The following is a 27,587-nucleotide window of genomic DNA, read 5'->3' as shown; positions in this document are numbered from 1 at the left end:
GCTCACTTTTGAAAACACAAGGCTAACAATTTAAGAAGACGACACTTACATTAATTGCAGTATATCCAGTTCCAGAAACAAATACACCTTGTCCCACAACCCTTGGCCTTTTGTAACCACTTCTTGCACCTGTTCCTCTACCTCTAGTGCCAGTACTTGTTCCTTCACCTCTACTGCTATTACTTGCCCTTTCATATTGACCTCTACCTCTCTTAGTTCCATTAGAGGACTGTTGTGAGGGTGCAGCACACTAGAATAGTACAAATCAGATTAAGCAATGTAAGCAAGTATACGAAGCAATTTAAGCAATAAGAAATAGTAAGCAATGTAAGCAAGTATACCTGTGGTGTGGTTCTTGATTTTGTCTTAGCCATAGGATTCTTTGGACAACCCCTTTTGTTATGATTGGCTCTTCTGCAGATTGAACAAGTCATTGTTATCCCATACTTTGGCAACTTCCCTGATTTTCTCACTTCTCCAATCTTTTTTTTTCTGTTCTTAGTTGGTCTACCAGGCATCTTTCTCACTTTAGGTGGCTCAACAATTGGATTGGTACTGTCTGGCCACATTTTCATGTTTGGAACTGGCTGAATGAAGTTAGAATAAGCCTTCAAATATTTGTCTTTTCTGTACCAGCTTGAAATTGCTTGTGATGCATCCATATTCAAATGGTTCATAGCTGCAATAGCATGAGCACATGGGATCCCCTTCAATTCCCATGATCTGCAGCTACACTTTTGTTGACCCAAATTCACAGTATGCCTATATGACCCTTCTAACACTTCAAACCCTTCATCACCATTCCAATCAATGTTGCATTGCATTGATCTCTCTACATTGACATTGAACACCATCATTGCCATTGGAGATACATCCTCCGTCCAGCTTTCAGCAAATGTTCTTGACTTAGGAATCCTGTTCATCACCTTAATTCTGATTTCTTCCAACATTGAAACAATAGTCTTGTGCCTTGGTCCCAAGATCCATGCATTGAAACTTTCTGCCATGTTATTATCCACACTGTCACATTTGGAGAAAGTTTGGAAGTATGCTTTGCACCATCTCTCTTTGTTGTACTTGATAAGGTCCTCCACAATACCTCTACCCAACCTAGCTAGACCATCAAGCTTATACTTAAAATCTGCTTCAAATGTTGCTCTAGCACAAGCCCAGAATTTCTTCCTTCTCTCTATGCCTCTCCAGTTTTGTGACCAATTTGCTAAGATATGTGTAGCACACATCCTGTGCTCACATTCAGGTAATATTTCTTCAGCAGCAGCTACAAGTCCCTGTAGTTTCAAAACAAAGCATAATACTGTTATTAGAGTTAGTCTAAAATAAAAACAAGAAAGAAATATTTGATTGTTTTGAGTTACCTTTTGCATGTCACTGAGAATAGTAAGCTGGGAACCTCCTCCTAAGTTCAGATCCTCTCTCAAAATCATTAAGAACCATCTCCAAGTATCCTTGTTCTCAACACCAACTACTGCCCATGCTATTGGAAACATTTGATTGTTTCCATCCTTTGCAACAGCTACCGACCAAAGAAACTGACCTTTACAAATCCCTTTCAAAAAGCACCCATCCAGCCCTATACACTTCCTACACCCATCTCTGAATCCCTTTTTCATAGCATCAAAGCATATATAGAAAGAAAGAAATTGTTTGATGCCATTTTCTGTATGTGTCAACTTAACAAGACAAGTGCTGCCAGGATTTGTTTGAAGCAATACATCCCTGTAGTCTAAGATTCTGTTAAATTCAGCCACATGGTCCCCCATTACCTCTTGCAACACCATTTTCCTTGTCTTTAAACACACTGCCTTGCCAACATAAACACCTAACTCTTTTCTAACCCAATCTTGAATTTCCCACCCTTTGATACTAGGCTGTGACACAATCCTATCTTTCAAATACTTGGATAAAAATTTAGAATTACAGAGAAAATTTGTGTTGGTTCTGGTGCATTTGTGCCTTGGGTTATATGTCTTGATTGTGAAATTTTCACTCCTCCCTTCTTTGCTAGCATACAATAACCATGGACAACTTCTTTTACACCTCACCCTTACTCTAGTAGGTTCATTCACAAACTTTTCTAACTCAACCCCTTTTTTTATTGCATATTTTTTTATTGCTTCTCTAAGTTCTTTAACACTTTCAAAAACCAAACCACACTGCCAAATTACAACCTCACAAGTTGGATCATAGACCACTCTATTACTCTTTTTTCTTCTACTTAACTCCCCTCCTTCAAGTTCATCATCAGAAACAGGACATAATTCAACATCAGATTCAAAACTTTCACAATCAGAACTATCATAATATGGCTCATCTCCTGTCAGTTTACCATTAAAGTTTTTCTTACCTTTATCAATATCATCATACCCTTCGTCCACTCCAACTTCACCTAGAAAACCTTTTGGCTTTTCCTTTTTCTTGTTCCTCCTATTTTCTTTGTTCAACTTCCTCAGATCTTGCTTCGCAATCCTCAACTCCTCATGTACGTCTGACCCATAATCAACAGACTGGTCAGACTCAGAATCATCATCATTGTTTACATTCTGTTCATCTTCAGCTGGTGCATCTTCTTCTAGAAAAGTAGGTGCATCTTTTTCTTGGACAATTGGTGTAGCCTCTTCTTCTTCAGAATCTGTCCAATCTATTGAAGAATAACCATCTTCAACCCCTTCATTAGCAACCCTTTCAATACTTGGAATAGTAGAAGAAAGATTTAACCCTAGATCTTGAGAACCACCACAGGGAACAAAAAGGGAATCAGATTCCCTGTTGCTAGCCACAGGTGCATTAAAAGACTCATCTACTTGACTTAAATTTCCACCTACACTTGTAACTTGACTACTTTGACCTCCAAAGGGGACCCACATCCTCCATAATTGAGGCATCACACACATAAATGTCTATTGTGTCCCCATTATGTAAGAAGAGTGCAATGTCATAAATGTCCCTGTCTTTTTGCAATTCAACCAAATCACCCCCTTGAGATGGAACTGCATATATTTTCCCTAACTTAGTTACCCCAAAAGACTTACAATAATCTACTATTTCAGGAATAGACATGTGATCTTCATCAACATTGAACACATGTTCAGTTTTACCCCCAATGTAGATTGGCCCTACCTCACTAACCAACATACCCCCAACTTTGAACCTTAAATTAAGATACTTAGAAGCCATGCGTCAACCTATCAACAATGAATAATAACCAGAAAATTAAGACATAAACATATAAATAAATAACTAGTTTACAAACACACATCAAATGTTCAATTAGACACAAACATACAACTATGCATCAATTATTTACAAAAAACCCCAATTTTTAACAATACTAAACATAATCTAATAATTAAGACTTTACAGAAATGCCCTAATTTTTGGAAGAAATTACAAGAAAACCCTAACAGCCATGCATGCACAAAATTGAAAATTTCAACACAATACAATCAATTTATAAGAACACAAACTTATTATCATCATAGTCGGAACACTAGATGAAACCTACAAATCAAAACCCTAATCGGAACACTAGATGAAACCCACGACTGAACCGTAAAGTAGTCGGAATAGTAAACAAAAACCCTACAAAGAAACATGCTTAAACACGATGAAAACAAACACAAAACACATTTTAACAGTGGATAATCACTTACCTTGTAAGAATTTCAGCCAAAATGTTGAAAATCGAAGCAACAATTGAAGCAACAGCAGCAATGGATCGGAATCACTAAGAAGATCACAAAATAACCTAAAAGAGACCGGAATCACTTAGAAATTGCTCACTTACAAGTAAACCCTAACTCTGATTTTTGGGGGAGAACATATGAGGGAGACAAACCATCGGTGAGGGTTGAAATTTTGACAGATAAAGAGGTTTAAATCCCAATGTTTAGTTTAAAGTTAAAATAAATGGGTAACTTGGGTCGGGTTGTAATTATCTACGTGGATATCTACGTGGACAACCACATCAGCATTTTTTACACCGTGTACAGCGCGTGTTTACACGGCTGAGGGGTGTGGACACTTAAGGGGGTGTGGACACTTAAAGTTGCAAGTTCAGGGGGGTTTTTAATCCTCCGCATAGTTTAGGTGTGCACTGTATAAAAAGTTGCAAGTTCAGGGGGGTCCCAAGCGCTTTCCAATACATGTTCTTAATTTGTGTTTCAATTTTTTTTCACCAATCCTAACCCTTTAGCTATGATATGATTATGTTTTGCTTACTACTTATTGCTTGTATACGATTAATTGATCAATTTCATGCTTAAATTGTAATGAGTAGTGGTCAACACTTATCTATAGTGGCGGATGTACCATTCTAAGTGGAGATTCAATTGAACCCCTAACTTTCGACGCGAAACATAAATTTATGTGTAAAAATTTATTAAAATTGCAATAAATAGTAGACATGAACCCATAACTTTTAAAATACGATGGGTTCAAGCTAAAAATCTTAAAAGGTTAAACTCATAGAGTTTTAGTCCTAGACCCGCCTCTGCTTATTTACGCCTTATTTATCTTGATACTCACTTGGAAAAGTAGAATTAAGATAGGCATAAACTAATTGACAAGGAATTAGGCGATTCAAGGAATTGCTTAACTCAATGTATTGGATTAAGCTAGGGATAGCTATATATAATTAATCTTTCCATTTGGTAATTTAATTGCGGTTTAATAAACCTCAATAGGTTTGGATAAGCTCATTACTTAATGTAAAATAGTAGTAATTGGTAATTGGAAATAAAGACCATTAATAAACAACCAAGTGATCATCAATCCTTGTGTCTTCTTAACCTTGAATACAACCTTTAGTTCATAACTATTTTACTTTAAACGCAAAATTCACAACATATTCAGCACAGTAACAAGATTTAGGCTCACTAGATAATTATTCTTACTCCTATACTGTTTCCTGTGGAATATGTCATCTCGTGGTGGGTATTATATATTTGCAACGATCACTTACTCATTTTAGGCAATAATTGGACGATCAATTGGCTCGAAGAAAAAGACGTTAGAACTAAAAAATATAAACTTGGTCAATATATCAATTGGTTGAAAATGGACTACTTGACTTGTTTCCTCTGACTAATCAGATTCTTCTATTTGAATTTTCATGATGCTAGTGGTGTTTTATGCTTAGCCAAGCATTAATTGCGTTTCAGAAATATAGTTCACTTGTTATGTAAAACTCGTTAATTATTGATAGTAGTATCCTTTTGACCAATTAACCCCGTTTCATTGTTACTATGAAGAATTTATTATTTTAGACTAAAAAGGTCTTTTTTTTGTTTTAACTACGATTTTTAATATTTTTTATTTATCTTTTGACAATTATTATTATGCTATATCTAGAACTCAATTTTTATCTTTGGTTTCGTAACCGATTCCCGATACTGGGATTAATTCACATTCGTAGCGGGAAGTCCCATCTTGAGGGTATTACGCTTTCTATTAAAGGCAACTTTATTCTCATGATTCGAGTTCGAGATCTAAGAATGAAGGATTATTCATCACTCCACTACAATTTTTGGTGGTTTTTGTACTCAATTGCTACCTTCTTTTTCATGAAAAGATAAATAAAAGGAGGGCAAAAGGGGCATGAGTTTAAAGATTACACTTTGATCCCCAACATCAACCAACTATCACTTCTGAACATCGTCTTTCTGTTGGCTTTGTCTTTTGGATAAGGGCTTTTTGCATCTTTAAGGAATGTACTAATTAGCTCGAGTAGCATGATACGACATTAAATTAACATAAAAATATAGAAAGGTGATCAAAGGTTTTTTTTTCACGCTTTAAAAATCTTAGCAACATAGAAAAAATCCTACTTTCAATTTTAACTTGTTCCTTCTCTCTTCCCTTTCTTTCCCCTAATACCCATAGTTTTAGAAAGAAGGAAAAAACCTCTAATGTAGTGTCATTGTGCTGCAAGGTGATCGACTATATTTACAACCTTTTTTTTAATAACAAATGGTGTTGGCCAATTTATCAGACGTCGGTTAATTTCATGGATACTGCAATACCTCCCCTACAGTGAGGGACCGGAGTAACTGCATCACCAAGACTAGAACAAATGAAAAGAAATCACCCAGTATTTTTTATCTCTGTTACAACTATCGAACTAACCATCTACAAGAAAATAGAAAACAAAATGCATCAAAATAAAAAGGAGAATTTAGGTTCATCAACGACTGACGTATTAGTATTTGTTGGACTTGGACATCTCTCACGTCCAACAACTTAGGTCACCTAATGCTTCATTTATTCACTATTTAATAGAGTACTTTTTTTCATTTATAAGTGACAACTAAAAAGTTAACAACTTCCTAGTCAGCAGTATTTCTCTTTTGGTTGTGGTTGAAATTGTAACTTTAATTTAAACAGAAAATGTTCTTGAAATCAAACCCTTTTACTAATTTAAGGAGCTAATATGTGAAAAAAAATTCTATTAATCAATACAGAAAATGTTTTCCAAGGTGACGTAGTTCACTCTAAATTTTTTTACAGCCACAAACTAGTTTTTTTTGTTTTTGGTTCGACAAACTAGGTACAAGTGTAGTAATAAGGAGAAAAAAAAATGAAATTTGAAGAAATTTCTCTGCATATATTTTAAGGCTTTCCATTTATTTAATTTTTAATATGCATCACACTTTAGATTTATCGGTAACATTCAGGGATAAAATGAAGCTGTCAATTATTTCTATATGGTAATTTACTCCTTCAAGGCTTCAACTATTTTGGGACAACTAAGCACTTCAACTTTCTAAAATGAACCAATTTTTCCATATGTTGGTTTTGAATTACTAAAAGCATTTGATATAGGGTAGATAGGAATTGAAAAGGTTGGTTAAGTTTTGAATGAAATGTCATGTGCAAGTAAAACTCATCAATTAACGCCATACCTTTAATATAAATACAAATCATGTAAATATAATATTAAATTTATTATTCTATTTTATAAATATTTACAATAAAGTTTTTCTGTTTTTGCAAAATGAAGTTATATCTCAACTAATTCAAAAATACTTGAATGTACTTTATTTTATAGTCGAGAACCAAGAAAGAAGTTCTCATTCTTGTATGACTTGTGTGATTTTATTTTTTATGGATGAAATAGCTTTTATGTCTGATAAGCAATAGGCACTTAATGAAGCATTTGATGTTGTCTTAATTAGCAGAATTACTAGAACGGAAACTTTTTTTTTTTCTTTTTTCTTTTGGTTCGTCGGAACATATCTAATTTTATTTTATACACCTATAAAACAACCCCATAGAGAAATAAATCTTTTAACGTAAATCTTGTTAAGTTTAAGAAATCAAAATTTCATATCATATTATAAGGATTTGCATGTTTATTAAAGATTTGACTTAACTAGTACTCCCTCCGTCCCATATTAGTTGACACATATTTCCTTTTATATGCACCTTCAGAAATCATATATAAAAAGTGTAATTTACTATCTTACCCTTATGTCTCTCCAATAAATTGTACTCTAATTAATATTGGTTATTTTCAAGAACACTTAATATTAAAAGTAAAATAGGATAAAAAATAATTAATTTGATCTTGATTTTTTTGGAAAAGACAAGTATATTTAGTAATCTTGACAATTAATATGAGAACGAAGGAGTAGATTCTATTAAATAAAACAAAGGATGAAAACGAGCTTTAAGCCTTTGAAAAAGGTTAATAGCTGGAAAATTTTCCTTGCAAAACTTAATATCGTCGGGATGAGATCCTAGTTTTGCACAAAAATATAAAAGTTATCGCATTATATGCACAACTCCAAAAAATTAGGACAAATATTTACAACCCATAAAATTAGGTACCAAAAATGCAATTTTGTCATAAGAATTCTCACTTATTACTTTTTTTTTTTCCCCTTCCAGCATTAACTTCCCAAGAGATTGATGTTTGAATTTACACTAAAATTTAAAAATGTTGTTTAACCAACCGAAGTATGATATAACAGCTCATGCTAGATTTCTGCCACAACCATTGCAACTCCAATTAAGATGTGTGATAAAAAAATCGAAAGCTTATATAAAAATATTGGTATAATCCATACGAAAACTCTCGAGTTGACAATGAGACTTTAGTCTAACGATTTATATTGAACTATATCCATTTGATAAACAGCAAAAATATGCTTGGACATCCTTAATATATAGTAGTGTTTAAAATACTACTTATGTCTGTATTTATTTTTTTAAATAAATATAAGAACCTTTCCTGTATCATGCTTGTATCGTATATGTTGTAACTAATAACTACGAAATTAATCGGTCGGTTAGTGGTCACTCTATCAATTATTCATCTTTTTCCTTAATTATTGCATTTGCTTTTATAAGTTTTTTGGATTTGACAACAAATCACAACATAATCCGTCTACATTATATGAGGCACCGACATATTTGAAAATGGAACTCGTGAAAAAAAAAAAGGGGAAAAGTGTGTAAAGAATAAGTAAAAGAAACACAATTAAATAATGAAAAATAAAGGAACAACAATTGCAACAAACATCTTTTCATGGTCTCCTTTATCCTCTGACTTCCCTACCGGCTATTCCGATAATAAAAACTTACTTTTGCTTGATATTTACTTCAAATCAGGTTAATCTTTATAGTTATTGGACCTATCCTATGGCACAATGGATTACCAACAACAATTAGGACTTCTTTACCCCTATCTTTTAGTGGGTGGTTTCACCTGGAACACCTCTACTGCCATCTATTATATATAATTGTTGTATCATTGTATTTACCAATGAAAAACCTCAATTATAATACCCTCTAAAATATATACTATAATCATGTCACATGATTATGGTTAAGTAACAGATGCAATTATAAAAGAGACACATCACTTACCTGCATTAACATAGTATACACATCAAATGCAAGTAAATTTTTAACAACTACTTGTCCTTGAAAAATATTTTTTAGGTGCATGATAATAAAGATAAAAGCTTATATATATTTATTCATTTTAAGTGGTACAAACAAGTGTGTGATAAGTTCTGCTCCATTATATTCTTACTCAATTTTCTCAAGTACATGCTTAGATGAGTGACACTTGGCCTATGTAATTTTTAAAGGCCTAAATTAACTTAATTTGAAAAGTATCTTAACCATTAAGTATCTTAACCATAGTTTAAAAATGATATATATTTAAAAGCACCTCTCTAATATTGGTATGTATGCAAATCAGTTTTCCCACAAATTTTGGTAGTCGTTAGTTTAGTATCGTTAGTTTTATTTTGCAAATTTTACATCCAAATATCAACAAACATACATACCAGAATTAGAGATTGCTTTGCAAAATTTATCCTTTCAATGGAAAGAATATAATTAAGAGGAGCAGAATCTACCCTGGTCCATCATCCCACATAACAAAAAAGCAACAACATCATCAACAAAATAAACTTTCTGGTAGTACACTAATTATTTTTCAACGATAAAGGACTACATAACAGCAATTGAGGAATAGTAGCAATTAATATAGTGAGGATAATGTTGCAATTCAAGGTGTAGTCAGGACCAAATAGAGACCAAATATATAGGACACTGTCAACTCAACTGAAAATTATATGCTTGGAAAAGTAAAGAAGAAAAGTAAGCTATATTGACCAATTTTTCCTAACTGATTTCTATTTTTAACCTTGAGGCAGAGGTTATTACTCTCCCTCCCTTTGATAAAATAAGAAAGAATTGAATTCGAGTGGTAAAAGCTCCATTCTAATTCAAGTGTGGATTTGGGGGTTGGTTGGGGAACAAATTATCTCAAGATTAATAATGATGTGATTGTAATGTCAGAACTAATACTGACGAGATTATTGATAGATGTTTGGTTTATTGGCTAAAAATGAGATGTGCAGGGTATAATACAAAGCATGTGTTGAGTTTAAAGTAGAGATTTTGAGATACTCATATTTCCAATTTTAACCTTATATTTGTTTAAAAAGTTCGGGAGAAAAGCTTTGGGAAAGGGCAAATGTGCCATTTTGTTCTAGTATTATGTGATTATTATCCCACCCTTAAAGTGGGATAAAAATAATACCACAATTGTGGTATAACTTATACTGAAATTGTTAATCTTGAAATCAAAAATCCAATCAAACGTGAATAAATTAATCTTGAATTTAATTTCGGATCGTAATCCCTTATCTCTCAAACCAAATGACTCCTAGGTTATATAGATTGGCAATGTAAATTTTTTAGTGATAACATTAAATAACAAATTGAATTTTGAAAGTTATTTTAGCTTCCTCGTCCAGTCCGGTATCCACATTGAAGTCTTACTAAATTTGAATTCGTGCCGGGGACTCCCAAATTGGGGGGCAAAACTGCTCCCTAACAAAGGCGAATCCGTCCTAGGGAGACTCGAATTCGAGAAATTTGATTAAGGATGAAGGAGTACTTGTCACTCCACCAGAACCTTTGTTGTTGAATTTTTAAAAGCTAAATCAAACTATTATTGTAATTGTAACACTATCACGCGGGCCCTTTTCCCATTTATTTTCCAAATTTCCTATGGAGGGACTTGGTCTTTGGTCCTCAGTCCTCACTATATGCCATTTCTAAGCCGCGTTTGCTTTTACTACTTTGATTCTTCTTCCCAGCCCCATACATAATACATCCTTAAAGCCCACAACATTATTCAAATCTTTCACAAACTCCTTCTTTCCTTTCTCTAAAACACCATGAAAGCATCACCATTTCTATGGCCCAAAAAACTCACCTTTTCTTTTCTTTAGTTTTTTTCATGTCCCTCTGTTTTCCACTCATTTCTTGTCTTTCAACCATTGCCATTTCAAAAACATCTAACCAAACACTGGTTTGTGCATTGATTTCCAACTCATCATCTCCTCAGGAATCATCTCTCAATTGTACTAGCTTTCCTCAGGGAATTCAAATCCCTTTAAATCCTTCCATTTCCTTCACTGGTATTGTTGGTGGAAATGGTTTCCTTTGTGGTTTGACTTCATCTGAGACTTCAATTATGGTGTGTTGGAGATTCTCAAACAATGGTACAAACTTGACTTACAAAAGGATTTATGTTGGTCCATTGTTGACAAATCTTGATTCTGGGAATTCCCACATTTGTGGAATTGTTAACGGAACCAGTAATCTTCAATGTTGGCAGTGGCATGAATTTAATTCATCAAACAATAGCAACATCACTTCAAATCTTGCTGTTGGACAAGATTTTGTTTGTGGTTTGAAGCCATTTGGTCAAATACAATGTCTAGGTAGCTTCATAAATGTCACTGATGCTAATGCTATTCCCTCAGGGAATTATACAGAAATTGCAGCTGGTTCTCAACATGTTTGTGCCATTTCCAAAAATGGTAGCTTGTCTTGTTGGGGAAATATAGTAGGAGAAAAACCTGTTGGCCAATTCAAATCACTTGCTTTAGGTGATAACAGGAGTTGTGCTTTGAGGAGTAATGGGTCAGTTTTTTGTTGGGGAGAAAATGGTTTTAGTCTCCCTTCATCTTTGAGTGACACGTCTTTTGAAAGATTGGTGGCGAAACAGGATGTTTTCTGTGGCATTTTGACATCAAATTTTTCCTTGTTCTGTTGGGGCAATGATATTTTCAATTCAAATCCAGCAGTGTTTAATGGTGTAGAAGTAGTTCCGGGACCATGTATACGTAACACATGTCCTTGTTCACCTTTACCTAACTATGCTAGGTTTTGTGATCAAGGACTAATGATATGTTCACATTGTTCCCCAATTGTTAACGGGTCGGGTCCTTCACCACCTCCGTCGCCATCTCAGTCGACTGGAAGAAGTGATCTATGGAATAGGAGAAATGTGGCCTTTCTAGTGGTAGGTTGTGTTGGGTCCTTAATGATTTTGAGTGTCCTTATTATCTTGTTTCTCAAGTATTGCAAGATTAGAGGATGCAGGGTACATGACTCTGGCCGCCTTGATGAGTCTGGGGTGGGGACACCGCCCCAGCAAGGCATCCAGACATCTCAAGTTCAAGATCAATTGGGTCCTCATCAGACACCAGTCTTGGAAAAAAGACTAAGTCAACTGTTTAGTATGGGAAATGGGGGTCACTTAGAAGAATTTTCCTTGCAAGTGTTGCTTCAAGCGACGAATAATTTCTCGGATGAGCACAAAGTTGGGACTGGAAGTTTCGGTTCTGTTTATCGTGCTACGTTAGAAGACGGACGCGAAGTAGCCATAAAAAGGGCAGAAGCATCAGCATCATCTTCCTATGCTGGTGGCACAAAGTATAGACAAGAGGACAAGGATAGTGCATTCCTCAATGAGTTAGAGTTCTTATCTCGCCTCAATCACAAAAACCTTGTTAGGCTATTAGGCTATTGTGAAGATAGCAATGAACGTGTCTTGATTTTTGAGTACATGAATAATGGCACTCTCCATGACCATCTCCACAGGCTTGAAACCTCACCACTAACGTCATGGACTGCTCGAATCAAGGTGGCATTGGACGCGGCCCGTGGGGTCGAGTACCTCCACGAGTACGCTGTGCCAGCTGTCATCCACCGAGACATCAAGTCGTCCAACGTATTGCTAGACACCAGTTTGAACACCAAGGTGTCCGACTTCGGACTATCCCTAATGGGCCCACAAGAAGATGAAACACACCTTTCTTTGCGTGCAGCGGGTACGGTCGGTTACATGGACCCCGAGTACTACAGACTGCAACAATTGACGACGAAAAGTGATGTGTACAGTTTCGGAGTAATGATGCTAGAGTTGTTGTCAGGGTACAAGGCAATTCACAAGAACGAGAATGGTGTACCAAGAAATGTGGTTGATTTTGTTGTGCCATACATAGTACAAGATGAGATTCATAGGGTGTTGGATCGTAGAGTACCTCCACCAACACCATTTGAGATTGAGGCAGTGTCATATGTAGGTTATCTTGCAGCTGATTGTACTGCATTAGAAGGTAGAGATAGACCAAAAATGACAGAAATTGTAAATAGCCTAGAAAGAGCCTTGCAAGCATGTTTGGCCACTCCAAATTTTTCTAGGTCCAACACTGATTCATCCACATAGTCATCATTGGCTTGTGTATAATATTGTAATTACAAAATTTTCCCTCATTTTTTCTTGTTTTCCTAGTTGTATTTAACCATTTTCTGATACGTAGGAGACCATTTCTTTTCTAAATTTATTGTTGTTTACTCTACTAAGCTTTTATTTGTGCCACTTTTCGCGTATCGTGAATCAATCTCACCAATTCTTTAAACTAAACTGCATTAGATTAATTTATGTTTTAACCTGAAATTTTGATATTGAGAATTACACTTAAAACATGTGTTGTAATTTTCCTCAATCAAAATGGTAAAACAGTACATTTTAGATACTAGTCAAAGTTTACATTACTTTGAATCCAGGGAAGTACAGAAAAATCAAACATTTCAATATAGAGGGAGTACAAATAATGCCTGCAAAAATTAGAAAGTATATGGAATTAAATTAATAACTACCACAAAGTGACTTAAGAAATGTGGATGACAGAGCTGGTTAATTCAAATTTTCCTTCCATTTGAATTTTTCTATTCATTTTTTTATAATTTCAAAGACGGAGTTGGCAATTAATAGCTATAGTCAAAGAGGGAAACATTGAAAGACAAATAAAATAGAGTTTACCAACTATAGTTTGGTCTCTTTTTTGGTTTTGTGGAGTGATTAGGTCCCATAGTAGAGAAAATGTGCATAGAATTCAACAATCTTCCAATTGACCTATCTTTTCTACTTTTGTCTGCTTGAACCAGCCTTATAGAATCTTGAAATAGCCTATTCAATTATTTTCTATTTTACTTGTCATTGAAGGTCTAAGCACTAGTGTGTACTTGAGAAATTTTCTAATACAATTTTCTAGAGCTTAAAAGAGCATGTAATTTGGTTCCAAATAATTGAAAAGTATTAGTGAAGAAAAGGTCAACTTGCTATGACAAAGGCAGATAGTAAGGTCACCTTCTTCTCTTGCTCTTTTTTTTTTTTTTTTTTTTTTTTTTGTGAAAAGAATGGCCTTTGCCAAGTCAAGCCGCTATAATGGCAAATTCAATTATTTGATAACTCTCAACGCAAAGAGTTTTTTCATCTTGTTGTTTCGATGGTTGTTACATATTGTATTATATCATTTTATTATCTTAAATACAATGTTTGTTTTGATTGTTATTTAAGTATTATCATACCTCATCGTTGTATAACGATGAAAGTCTCAACGATTTGATGTGATCGCGTCGTTGTATTAAATTTTCTTCTCATTTTGACTTTGCTTATTAATAATCTTGTTCTATCATTTACTCTTACCTTTTTTTATATATAATCTCTACCCTATGTACTACTTTTCTATATAATATTATAAGTTTATTTTTCAGATCGTTGATGTGTGGCATTGTGTAACGACGGGAAACGATACAATCTATTCAAACATTGTTTCATCAAAACAATATATAATAATGCCTTACAATTCAATACGATACATTAAACAGCGGGAACGGAGCTAATTAAGAACTCATAGATTTATCCGATTCCAGTAATTTTTTGCTCCAACTCTGCATACAATTTTTTGCTCCAACTCTGCATATGTGCTGAAAGAATCTATTAAACAAATACAAATAATAATTTTCAAACTCATAAAATCACAGGACTGTGATAAAATTAAAACTCAAATTTATAATGTTCAAATCAGCTAGACAATTGTTAATATGTCATTGTTTACGGGCAAATATTTTACTATTGTATAAGGATGACTGTTTTGTTATAATACCCCACATCCTTTTGCTGTAAAACCCTATACTTTCGACTCTTTTTTGGACAACTTTTTTGTGAGACAAAAAGAGTCACACAACTAGGCACGCAATACAATTTTTCTTTTATTTTGCTAAATGTTTAAAGATATAAGGCTGATATTACTAAATTAGACTAACCCTGAGAGGTCCAAGTATTTGACAAAAAATAATGTTAAAGAAAGTACCATTTAATCAAAATGAGATACACGCCATATAATCAAAAATGAGATATACGCCATATAATCAAAAATGAGATACACGCATACACTATAAGGACCAAAAGTCAACAAATGGAGAAAAGAAAAGGAAAAAGTACACAATCTTTTAAGACACAGAGAGATATAGTTTTTAAAGAAATTAACAGCCCTAACCCATAATTCATTTGAAAAATGGACTCTGTGCCTATGTGTACAAAATCAATGTGATTTTAGTTTTCACATTGATTGGATGACAGAAGAACACAATAAACTTAGACACAGAATCTATAGTTAAAACAATGAAGTTTTGTACCAACCTCCAATTATACAAAAGTCAAAAACCAAAAAAGTTAAACCATGAATATACAATTAGATGCTGCCACCAAAAGAATTACTTATTCTCGTCTATACAAGAATATTTCAGCATATATTAATATAAGTGAGATGGCAATAAACAATACATTCATGATAAATTCAAAATGCATCCCTATGATTTAGACTCTTTTCTTCACCTTAGATAATCCTCAGTCTTTACATGCAGATATCTTGTGTTCCCCTATGCTGTCACTGTTTCCAACTTTCCTTGCTTTTGATCTAGAAGCTGTGTCAATGCACCATCGATCTGAGCGAATACCTCCTGCTTGGAACCACTTCCTTTCACCTAAAAAAAAAAATGAGGAAATGAGATCTCTTACGCTCTTACAATTTGAATAGGACAAAATGGTCTTATGTGTAGAAAATGATGATCTCTTGTAAAAGGTGAATAAAACTAAAAAAAGTTTGTAGAGGGCTAAAAAATCATTTCTCCCAAATGAGGAAATCAAAATAACTCAGAAGTTAATGAAAGCAGATTGGCCTTTTAAGGTTATCAGATGGCAACTCATGCACGCACCTGGTGATGTCTCGATCAAGTAAGCAATGAGAAGAGTAAGGGGAAGGACTATTCAGTATTCACTGATTTGCTTCTTCCCTTGATATTCAAATTGTTTGGTACAAATTGAGAGAGATTAGCTTCTTTCATCCAATATGAGAAGGATTCGAGAAGTTACTATCGAGGGGTACCCTAAAACTTCACTGTCGCCTTCCTCTTGTTATTTTTAATCTGTGAGGCCACAAGGTGGGGAAGAATGTCAGAGTAAATGGTTCTGGATTGAAGCTTACTCCAACTTAGCACCTCTATACATTGCAAAATTCGAACTCGTGAGGTGTGTCTACCACACATCTCGTGTTATCCACTTTTATTGTTGAAGCCTATGTTGCTCAGACTCAGGTGCAGGTATCCGATCCGGGTGTGGGTCTACCGGTCGGATTTTTCATCACACAAAATTTAGGATTCGGGGTATCCGAGTGCGGATACGGGTGCTGATATACGACCAATTAATGTATATTACGGCACATAAAGTATATATTCGATTAGTTAAAGTTATTGAACTAGAACTAATAAAACTTCATTCTTTATAAAAGACTACTCCTTCCGTCTCAAAAAGATTGTCCTCTTTTGACTTGACACAAAATTTAAGAAATAAAAGAAGACTTTTGAAATGTGTGGTCCAAAACAAGCCTTAGATATTTGTGTGGCTGTAAATCATCTCATAAAGTTAAATTGTTTCTAAATATAGAAAGGTGACAATCTTTTTGGGATAAATTAAAAAGGAAAGGAGGACAATCTTTTTGGGAGAGAGGGAGTAATATTTTATTCTTATCTCAAGTAAGAGATAAGCATTCTCATACTTTAAATAACTATAACTATAACAATAACTATATGTCAAACCAAATATCTAATCAATCTATACTTTTCGGTCACAGAGTGGTCAAATTACCCAGGTAAGTTGACCAAATCCGGTATCGATCTCACATCCATGTCGTGTCGACACGGGTGTGGCAAGGATTTTGAAGAGTGCGCGCAACATGAGTTGAACCAAGCCCTGAGGGCATTACATCCTACAAATACAAAGTACCTAGAACAAGTTGTTCCAGCCAGAAATAGGATTCATCTTTCTTTCTTTTTCTTTCGGTGGGGGACAGTTGGAGGAGGTTGGCTGTTTAAATCTTGCAAGGTATTGCACTCGCTCCTCTTATCCTCTTATTGAGTGTACTGATGCCAATCAGGGTGCATATATTTGTTATACAGTATCATGCAGTTCCGTTCCCTTGCCAGTGATGTGACAAGAAGTGCATTACTGGAACTCGAGTGGAACTTAAGACCATAAACTCTAAATACATTTAGTTCTTTAATATGTACTAGCAGCTTTGGAATTAGGACAACAAAAAACTCGAAGTGCTCCATTGTTGACATGTTAACTAACTCCTCTTACCATAGAGCTGATTATGATGTTGCAAGGTGTCAGTTAACGAACTATTCAAGGCTACATTCCAGACTTCACATATTAATAAGAAACTTGAATAGATTCTTCACTAAGCAAGGAGATACTTGAACAGATAAAGAATTGCATTGAGAAAGTAGAGGAACAAAGAAGAACATCTAGGATAAAGGAAGGGCGGTGAAGAAGTGGTAGTTAAGACACTATCATGCGGAAGAGGCAATGCTTTATCAAAGAAACTGAAAGAGCTTCTCATTTATCAATCAAATAGACAGCAGAACAAAATCCACTGCAGAAGACAGCAGATTATGATCACAACAATATTAGTTACAAGCTTAGATGAATTTCTGTACCTAACTACCAATTATTTGTCCAGTATAAAATTGCAGCCTTTGGTTCTATTTTCTAATAACAACAACAAACCCACTGTAATCCCACAAGTGGGGTTTGGGGAGGGTAGGATGTACGCGGACCTTACCCCTACCTTTGTGGGGTAGAGAGGCTGTTTCCAATAGACCCTCAGCTCAAAAGAAAAGATTGGTTCTATATTCTAATCTAAGTCAATTAATGAACAGAAAGTACAGCTAGACAAGATTTACACTATACTTGAATCGACATTGATTACTTTTTACCATTTCTTAGAGCAAATATTATACATGTATAATTGAGAATCCATATCTTATTCATGGACCATAATACCCTGTTTCTTTTTGGTGAAGTAACATCTAACCATAATTCTCAACAAAACTCAAGCAATAATTTGTTAGCAGTATCTAATATCCAGCCATTTTATTCTGCAGTTCAAGATGAAGCCACTTTTCCAGAAGAGGTGCAGCAAAAGGAGTACCTTGACTGTGATATCTTTATACAATGAGAGAACTGCTTCCACATTCTGATGGTGAGTTTGCAAACGCAATTTTACCTGAAAAGTTAATATAAGAACGATTAGAGAAAACCAAGCTTATTACAATATACACTTTTGGCTCTACAGAAACATAAACTGAATCTAGAATAAGAAGAGAACGTAACAAAATGGTTTAGTTAAAAGAAAAATTGCGGAGCAGCAGCAAAATTTTCAGGTCTAAACGGTCCTTTTAGGTGAAAGACTTGCCTATTGGATTTCTAATTATTTTTACTCTTTTTCTTTTGTTTTTTTTTTTTGGGGGGGGGGGTAGCTCCCCTCAAAAGGTAGGGGTAAGGTCTGCGTACATCCTACCATACCCCACTTGTGGGATTACACAATGTATGTTGTTGTTTTGGGTTGGAGGGGGGAAGTAACTCCCCACAAAGGTAGGGGTAAGTCTGCGTACATCCTACCAGACCCCACTTGTGGGATAACACTGTGTATGTTGTTGTTTTTTTTTTTTTGTTTTTTGTGGGGGTGTGGGGGGGGTTGGGTTTGAGGAAAAGAGAAGGAGCTGGAAGGGGATAACTTTATTTAAAAGGTAAACTAATGAGTCAAAAGGGAGGCAGCTGTCAAATTAGAGTCAGATGAGTTCACATTAAGGAATTTGATGCAAAAGCTTCACATCAAACCTACTGCAAATAAGTACCAGGAAAGTTAAACAAAGAATGGAAATGTTTTCCGATAAGTAACCAAGCACCGCAATGTTGATTAATTCATGGACTATATACATGCCTTTTCTTCTGTGTCATCAAAGCGCTGAGTAAGTCTAGCAGCAATTTCTTCCGTCTCTGGGGGAGAATACTTCAAATGGTAAATTTTCCCTGTTACTGGATCTAGCCTACGGCCAACCACTCTCTCAACAAGAATCTCTTCAGGTACCTGTATGCACAATAAAACTTGTGACAGAATGAAGGTTATTTTATAGTGAAACTTACTTGGGTTAAACTCTACTGCAGGAGATACAACGGAAAAGTCAAGGAATCTCAAATATTTTAAAGTATCTCTCTAAGTTATGTAATGGCATAATTTTCCGTAGGGTCTAAAAAAAAGGAACTTCACTAAAAAGAGAGTGAAAGAACATGAGGCATATAGCAACAGCAGAACCTCACTTCCAGAAGAATAAACAGGTGTGGTTGGAAGCCAAATTCTTTGAGTGCTATAGATTGAGAAGAGCTCCGAGGGTATCCATCTAAAAGCCAACCTTTCTCTTGAGAATCTGGACCGTTTAACCGCTCTTTGACCATCTGCACCAGAAGGAGCAACTTATTTACCAATCAATAAGATAGTGTGAACTAATGCAGTTTCAAACCTATATAGCATACTAACTGAAGCAGGCAATGCATGAAGTAAACCTACCGTCACAACAATTTCATCTGGTACCAGTTGCCCTTTATCCATGTATTCCTTTGCCTGCTTTCCATTTTCAGATCCTGCAGCAATTTCTGCCCTCAGTAAATCTCCAGCGGCTATATGCACCAAACCATACTGCACACACGACCAAAACTGGATTGGCACAATTTCTCTTCGCAGAATACATACTGAGGGACACAGAGGGTATAGGATGCAACTAAAAGCAAAAACGGTACCACCGTACAATTATATCCCAATTGAGGAAAACAACAACCAGCACATAGATCAAACAAAAGCTAAAATAGTCAAGACCCTTAAAGCATTTAATTTCAATCTGCTTCGATTCCATAGCAAATAGGACAGGAGAAGCTTATTCCATTCCCACTTTTGGTTGAGGAGGCGTTTTCAACCTATTGGTTAAGCCCTCAATGCAGCTAAGACAACATCTCAAATTTTACAGAAATGTTGATAAGAATCGCTATAGAAAAAAATAAAGATGCCTTTTTTATAACCAAGAAATCCCCGAGGATTTGTTGGCACACAGTTCGAAACTCGGTGAATAATGTGCCTACCATTTTACCCTTCTCTACTTGAATACCAAACATTTGTTTGTGGCAGGATTCAAACTCGTGACCAGCGCCTAATCCATACATTACACACCGTGCTCTTACCACTAACAAAGTCCTGAGGGTTAAGACGTAAATAAAGTTCTTAAGATAACTGAATAAGCATAGGAAAAGTTCCATTAGAGTCTTAGTTTACAACACCAAGAATCTCCTTAAAAATGTAGTATGAGGCAGACAGCAAAGTCTTCTAAGCCTACTCTGGATCTGAGTAAGCCATTTCTGTGTTCCTATGTAGTTTAAAAGATATAGAGAACTCCAAAAATTCCTGGAGAAATCAAGAGCTGGAAATTTTGAGCAAGACTCTAGTAAAAGAAGTTTTTGCAAGGAACTGCCAACGCATAGCTGAAGCAGGATTGGTCAAGTCCAAGAACATGGTCGTCCAGTAACATGATGCGTGCAAATGATCACGCTGGTGATAATAATTAACAGGTGGTTCATGCTTGTGCATCAGCTTGATAATGATAATTGTGCACTTGTTACGGGCACTCAGCTTCATCTAGCTGCCGATTTTGCGAACATCAGAGAAGATACATTGACCAAATGAATAAAAGAGAAACAGAATATTAGTCTGAAAATAAGGAGACCAGGCCACAGGCAACAAGTATTCTCATTTTAATGTGATCATCATCTCTAAAATGAGCATCATCGTTCTCATCCCCAACTCATCTAACCAACCCGGGTAATGCACAACGGTGGGATGTCCTTCCCTAACAGATCGAGTCTAAGTGGGTATTGATCGGATGATGTGATGTACACACGATTAAATTCCAGTTTCTAGAAGAGAAATTCCTATAAAAGAATGTTAAGATTACAATGTTTCATGGCTTTCGTGAGCAAAATATGATAATACTAAAGGTCTACAAGCATAGGTATGTTTTAAATAAGTTTTCATATGATCTCTACATGTTTATGATTTGAAAATGTACATTGTATATGAGATGTTTTAGTTTCCTAAATTATGACATTTGATACAAGTGCATGCCTCCTCAAAAGGCCGTTTGTTCCAATGTCTAGAGGCGGTCTATGAGACTCGATGATTTTTATGCTCACTCCATTTACCTTTGATTTTCAAAAGGATCAAACATCGCACCAAAGACCACGAGTTGAACACTACTATCATACTTTTGGTGCTGATCAATGGCAGCTTATTTTGTCATTTTCTTTCTTCAATCATTTGTTGGGCTACGTTCTATTTCAACTTTTTTTATAATGTACCCCATGAAATCCCCTGTGGTTAGATATCCAACTTATGGAATAGAATTTGAACGTCTCTTGTTGAGGCTTATTTTGGCTATGTGATGCTTTCACGCTTATTTTTGGTGTTATTGCAGTTTTATACATATGTCGCATGATTATATGGAAACACATGGTGTTCCATTTTGCATGTATCCCCAACTTTGTGCACGGTTAATAGATTTAACAGTGTTAAGGGTTTGCTCGGCGAGCGCTAGGCTTGTAAGGTTCTAGTCATATGCCCTCCAGTTTTGGATAGGGTAAGATATGGACCTTGGGCCTAACTCAACCCCAAAAGCTAGCTCACGAGGGAAGCATTACCCAAGTATAAAAGGAGACCACCAGTTCATTTTCCAATCAATGTAGGACTATAACGCACTCTAACACCCCCCACATGCCTAGACCGCCACTGGAGTGTGGACAACATATCATGAGGTCCCAACCATGATTCCATGTAAGATATGGATCATGGGCCTAATTCAACCCCAAAAGCTAACTCATGAGGGGAGGATTGCCCAAGTCCATATAAGGAGACCACCAGTCCATTCCCCAACCAATGTAGGACTTTAACCCACTCTAAAAAGTAGGGGCCCTTCCTTTAATTGCAAGTTGAAGTTCGTTTCACAACTATTTGGAAATAATTTGGACATTATTTCAAGATGAAATAGTGGTCTGCAGGTGTATTTCAACTTGAATTTTATTTTCCCAACTTCCACTCACAAATCTTCAACTTTCACGAATTTTCTTTTTCGCCAAAAAGCTATTAGAACTATTCAAGAACAGTCTCAACTTCAGCAAGTTTCTTTCAAGTTCAACTTTAGATAATTCATTTTTCAGCTTCAGCTCAAATTATGTCCAAATACATACTAAAAATCCTAGACCAACTCATTGACAAAAGAGAAAATCAGAACTTTTACACAGAGAATATAACTACTAATTCCTCCGTTTCATGTTGTTTGTCTTACTTTATTTTTTAGTCCGTTTCGAAAAGAATGCCTCTTTCCTTTTTTGACAACTTTTTAAATCTAACTTTTCACATGGCAGATTTAAGTCCATGAGATTAAGGGCAATTTAGTACATTATACATATCTTTAGTTGAAGATCACAAGATTCAAAAGTATCCTTTACTTTCTTAAACTTTATGTCAAGCAAAACCATACAAACAAATAGACAAACAAATGGAAACTGAGGGAGTAGTACCTTTTTAGTAATGAGCTCGCATTGTGTTCCTTTCCCAGAAGCAGGAGCACCAGATATCATTATTCTCAGAGGCTCTATCTTTCTAGCACATCCCAAAACCTAAATTCACAACAAAAAGCAACAACAACAACGACAAAAAAAAAAGCCATCAATCATAACTCAAAACCCAAAATTAGCTCAAACAATTAAAAGGGTGTTTGTATTGAAGTTCAAAATACCAAGAAAGAGGCACCATTTGGGTGGGAGAGTTTCTTGCAATAAGTTCTTGAAAGGGTATGATGTGAATAAAGAGAAGAAGAAGATTTAGAAAATGATAAGTGGGAAGTGAAGGGAAGGTGAATAAGGGGAGATGAAGAGGATTGCTTTTGGGGGTTTGAGGAGATAGTAGCTGTGAAGTTTAGAGAGGAGCAACAAGCCATGGATGCTCTCTCTCTGCTATCCCCTTTCTATCTCCTCTTCTTGTGCCTGCCTAATGGCTTTTCACATTCTTGGATTAAAAGTGATTTTTTTGTGTTTTTTTTGCAATTTTGAGGGAAATTTTTTAGATATCTGTGGCTATAAGTTACAGGCACTTAGGGGTGGTTTGGTAGCGGTTAGGACCTTATTTATGAATTAGTTTTTCTAATATCATATATACTTATCTTTGTTTTATATCAATGAAATCACTTAACTTAAAGTAGTTTATCTTTAAAATTATTTACCTCCCTCAAATTTGATGTCGTTTAATTGTACCTCATTTATGGTTATGCTTACTTCTCTTATTTTATTTTTTTATAATAAACTTTTTAACCTAATTATTATTAATAATAGAAAATATGGTTTGACTAGTTTGTTCTTTATGATATCTTCTTTTGTTTAATTAATTTATAAATATCCTTTTTTCAAGAAAAAATATTTCCATTTTCATTTCGATTAGCCAAAAATTCATTTATTCGGAAAATCATATAGATTTCATTGATTGAGATCTTTAGCAACAAAATTAATCTAAATAAATTTTGAATATCTTTGATGTGAGGTTCGAAACAACGACGATTAAATAATACGAAGCGAACTAGTTATAATGATGAAAATAACGTGATAAATAGAGATAAGAAAGCTTATTTAATAAGAAAGCTTATTTAATCTCCAAACGATGGAACAAAACGTCTTCAGAAATCATAAGCAAATGCACGTAAACATGATATATTATGCATTGCTTAATATATTTTGGACACATCTGTGTGTGAATAACGGTCATAGAGAATTAAAATATACTTGAACCGAGGTAAGTTAAGGCTTTAATCATAAATTGAAGAATTTTTTTAAATAAATAATATTTTATATATATTATGCATTGCTTAATATATATGTGTGTGTGTGTGTGTGTTTGAGGTAGCGTATTTATGAATTGAAGAGCATACATGTGGTTATAGATTGGCTTATGGGTTTAATTGAATGTTAATTGTTGTGCATTGCTTACCATCTCTATGTTACGATTATCTGTCCTATGATTATCTATGCATAACATATATGCCATGTTGATGACTTAGGTTCATATACATGTTGAGAATGTTTTATTTATGTCTGTACGCATTGTTTCTCATACATTGAGTTATTCTTGATATACACCATGTTATCTCATTATATGCTCCTTGATTTGTGATTTGTTTTATTTTGGGTCTAAGTTATAGATGTTGGGAATTATTGAGAGTTCGATTGGTATACAGAGATCAAAGATATTGAAAATCCAGTTAATACACAGATATGGGGACTATTGAGAGTTCAGTTGTAATGATTGGTGTGACAATAGATTTTTTGGGCTAAGCTATAGATGTTGGGAATTATTGAGAGTTCGATTGGCATTATTGAGAATCCAGTTAATACACAGATATGAGGACAATTGAGAGTTCAGTTGTAATGATTGGTGTGACGATAGATTTTTTGGGACTGTTGAATCTGAATCATTCATATGATCGATGCGCTCGTGTGAAGTGAATATGTCCCTCATAAATTACCAATTTAGTGCACTTTTACAGTGTACATGTTGGTTTGGTCTGGTATTTCTGACAATTGATGAAGTGTCGTGGTTGATAAAGTTTGAATCTTTATTGCATCGTGATTTATAACTGCTTTGTGATTATTGATTGGGCTGCCTATGCATATATCTTATGCTTTATTTTTATAAGTGAAATTGTTGAACCGTGACACTGTATTATGTATACTTTCCTACCGTTCTCTTATTTAACTTCACAGGCTAAACGAAATGTTGTTATTGTTTAGGTCAACGCTCAACTGCTATGTTGGGACAATTGATTATTGTTGAGTACTCGCCATACTCATCCCCTATCCTTTTCTGCATTGTGTGTGCGCTAGTTCAGACCCCAGTACTAACAAAGTTAGAGAAGGTGGCTAGAGGGTAGACCAAGCTTTTTGTGGTGTGTTACAAACGTGAAGACTTCTTATCTAGTTTTTTACTTCATTTTCTTTCAGATAATGTTCCTATTATATATCATACCTTGCTGCATTTTCTTGACAAATGTATCCTTATCTTAATCACTTGTGACTTGTGTCATAAAATCTTGATTTGAGATTTTAGACTTCCATCATGTTCTTGATGTTTTTATTTATGCTATTGTTTCTGTTAGATTTTATTAACTCTTGTTGGATCATTATGTTGTTCATCTATTTAGTACTAATAGTTTGCCTGACATGGAAACACTTAGGTGCCATCACGATTTTAAAAAAATTGAATTGTGATATTAATTTGAAAATCTATATTCATTGACCTGAATGTGAAGTAGTCTTGATTTTTTATTGGAGAAAGAAATTCATGGCGGATATAAAACAGAAAGTAAAGCTTTAAAAAAATACTCTCACACGCTCAAAAATTACTTTGACACATGCAAAGTACCATGTTAAATACCTGTGTCTAAAAGACATATCAGAGATAAGATGAAGTTTTTAACTAGTCACTCCATATTTATTATATCACACTTTTTTTCTTTTAAAATATGGATATATAAGATATAATTTATATTTGTTGTTAATAAAAGATAACGAAAGCTCTAAAATAGGGTTGACTTCGAGCTGTAGAATTTATTTTCTCAATTACCTTATTTTCCTTTTAAAATATGGATATATAAGATATAATTTATATTTGTTGTTAATAAAAGATAACGAAAGCTCTAAAATAGGGTTGACTTCGAGCTGTAGAATTTATTTTCACTCGAACTTAAGTTAGAGTTCATTTATAAGTTTTATCTCAACTCTAACTTATAGTTACACATTTAAGGTTTTGGAATTGAATGGAGCAAAAGGAATAGTCTTAGAGAGTCTTTATATATTAATTGTCCCAAAAAGTAACTCCTTCCGTTCACTTTTACTTGTCCATTTTAGCATGTCAAAAGAAAGTTAATATTTTTTTATGTTTTACCCTTAACATAAACTACTACGTAATTTCTCAAATTATTTTTCAAGATTTTTTAAAATGCTAATAGTCATGGGTGCTATAGTGAAATATGTTGTCAATCTGTATTAGAAAAATAATCTAAAATCGAGTCCACTGAATTCACAATGTTTCCTCAAGGAAATTATTCCCCAAGGAAATTATTCCCCTCAAGTACCTGAGGTTATGGAATATATCCTCCCAGGATAGAACGAATTAACTCACCAGTATAGTGGTACCTCAAACCCCTGTGAACGACGAACGCAACAGGCAACAGAAATCACACACAGAAAATATTTGAAGTGCAGAAAACAAGGAAGAAGAAGATCAGAATTTTCGTAAGTAAAATCTGAAGGGATGGCTAGATATTTATAGCTAACAACAGGTGCCTTAAGAAGTAGGTGTGTCTTTTCTGAAAAGGCATGTGCCTTTTTGGCAAAAAATTGCCTTTTCGAAAATAGTAAAGGAAATAAAACTTTCATTTTCCATTCACACCAAAAATACCTAACAATCCCCCACATGAATAGGGAATGACTCTATGGAAAAAAATGTACGGACAAGTGTGTGCTTTGCAAGTAAAGATTAATTGCATCTGGATAAGTAGGTTTTCTTTTGAACTTTCCGTAGTGAACGTATGTCAGATATACTCGGTCAATCGGTTGATTTGATATCTTTGAACCATCAAGCTTTGGTGTATACCTCGACAACTATATGTCACACAATTAACCCTTAACCGTCTTTGATTCTCATTGTTGTGTTCGTTTCACCCATGAATACTGTCTGGTTTCATGAGTACGTAGAGCATGGGCTTTTGCTTAATATACTCCTTGAAGCGGCTTACACTTCACACTCACATAGGTGATTTCTGAATGTGTCCTCCCGTAGATACACTATTTGGTCTTACCTACCAAACTTAGAAACCATTAAAAAGCTTAAGATTTATTAACTCGTTAAAAAGCCTTAATGCTTTATCCTTGTTTCTGAACATTGTCTTCATCATGAGAATAGAGATTGAGTTATTTGACAATGTTTAACCGGCATTCATAACTTTGTTTGATCTCTTTGAACCTAGCTCTTGGCACCTACAGTCTACTAGGTGGAGTTACTGCCATGATGATATGTCCTAGGCCTTAAACCCATTTTCCTTGATGATTTTTCAACCGCCTCTCTAGTTAGGCCTTTTGTAAGTGGATCCGACACGTTATCTCTTGACTGTAGATAACTCCACTAGAGAGTAGTTGTCGAACTGTATTGTGTCTCTATCGTATGTGACGAGATTTCCCTTATACAAAACGCTCCCTGCCCTTCCTATTGTCGCTTGACTATCACAATGTATGCATATTGGTCCCAACAGTTTGGGCTAGAATAGAATATCTTCCAAGAGATTCCGGAGCCATTCAGCTTTTTCACCGATCATGTCTAAAGTTATGAACTTAGACTCCATTGTGGAGCGGGCAAAAAAATTTTGTTTGGACGATTTTCAAGACACTGCTCCTCCACTAATGGTAACAACATATCCAC

At 34.9% G+C, this 27,587-nt stretch overlaps 2 protein-coding genes across 2 annotated transcripts; one reads left to right on the top strand and one right to left on the bottom strand.

The window, feature by feature from the left end:
* Window positions 1-10,667: 10,667 nt before the first annotated feature.
* Window positions 10,668-13,234, top strand: LOC132034224 (serine/threonine-protein kinase-like protein CCR4). Its single transcript, XM_059424514.1, has one exon. The coding sequence runs from the start codon at window positions 10,742-10,744 to the stop codon at window positions 13,061-13,063; it is 2,322 nt and encodes a 773-aa protein (XP_059280497.1). The 5' UTR covers window positions 10,668-10,741; the 3' UTR covers window positions 13,064-13,234.
* Window positions 13,235-15,352: 2,118 nt separating this feature from the next.
* LOC132034223 (adenylate kinase, chloroplastic-like) lies at window positions 15,353-23,166 on the bottom strand. The gene is made up of 7 exons (XM_059424513.1): window positions 22,861-23,166; window positions 22,643-22,741; window positions 19,590-19,718; window positions 19,343-19,477; window positions 18,966-19,112; window positions 18,174-18,248; window positions 15,353-15,666 (listed from the first exon to the last, which is right to left on the bottom strand). The coding sequence occupies exons 1-7, from the start codon at window positions 23,059-23,061 to the stop codon at window positions 15,562-15,564; spliced, it is 891 nt and encodes a 296-aa protein (XP_059280496.1). The 5' UTR covers window positions 23,062-23,166; the 3' UTR covers window positions 15,353-15,561.
* Between the last annotated feature and the right edge of the window lie 4,421 nt (window positions 23,167-27,587).

The sequence above is a fragment of the Lycium ferocissimum genome, chromosome 10, assembly GCF_029784015.1.
Source record: "Lycium ferocissimum isolate CSIRO_LF1 chromosome 10, AGI_CSIRO_Lferr_CH_V1, whole genome shotgun sequence".
NCBI lineage: Eukaryota > Viridiplantae > Streptophyta > Magnoliopsida > Solanales > Solanaceae > Lycium > Lycium ferocissimum.
The sequence above is the reverse complement of the archived record's forward strand: the minus strand, read 5'-3'. Positions and strand labels throughout refer to the sequence as shown.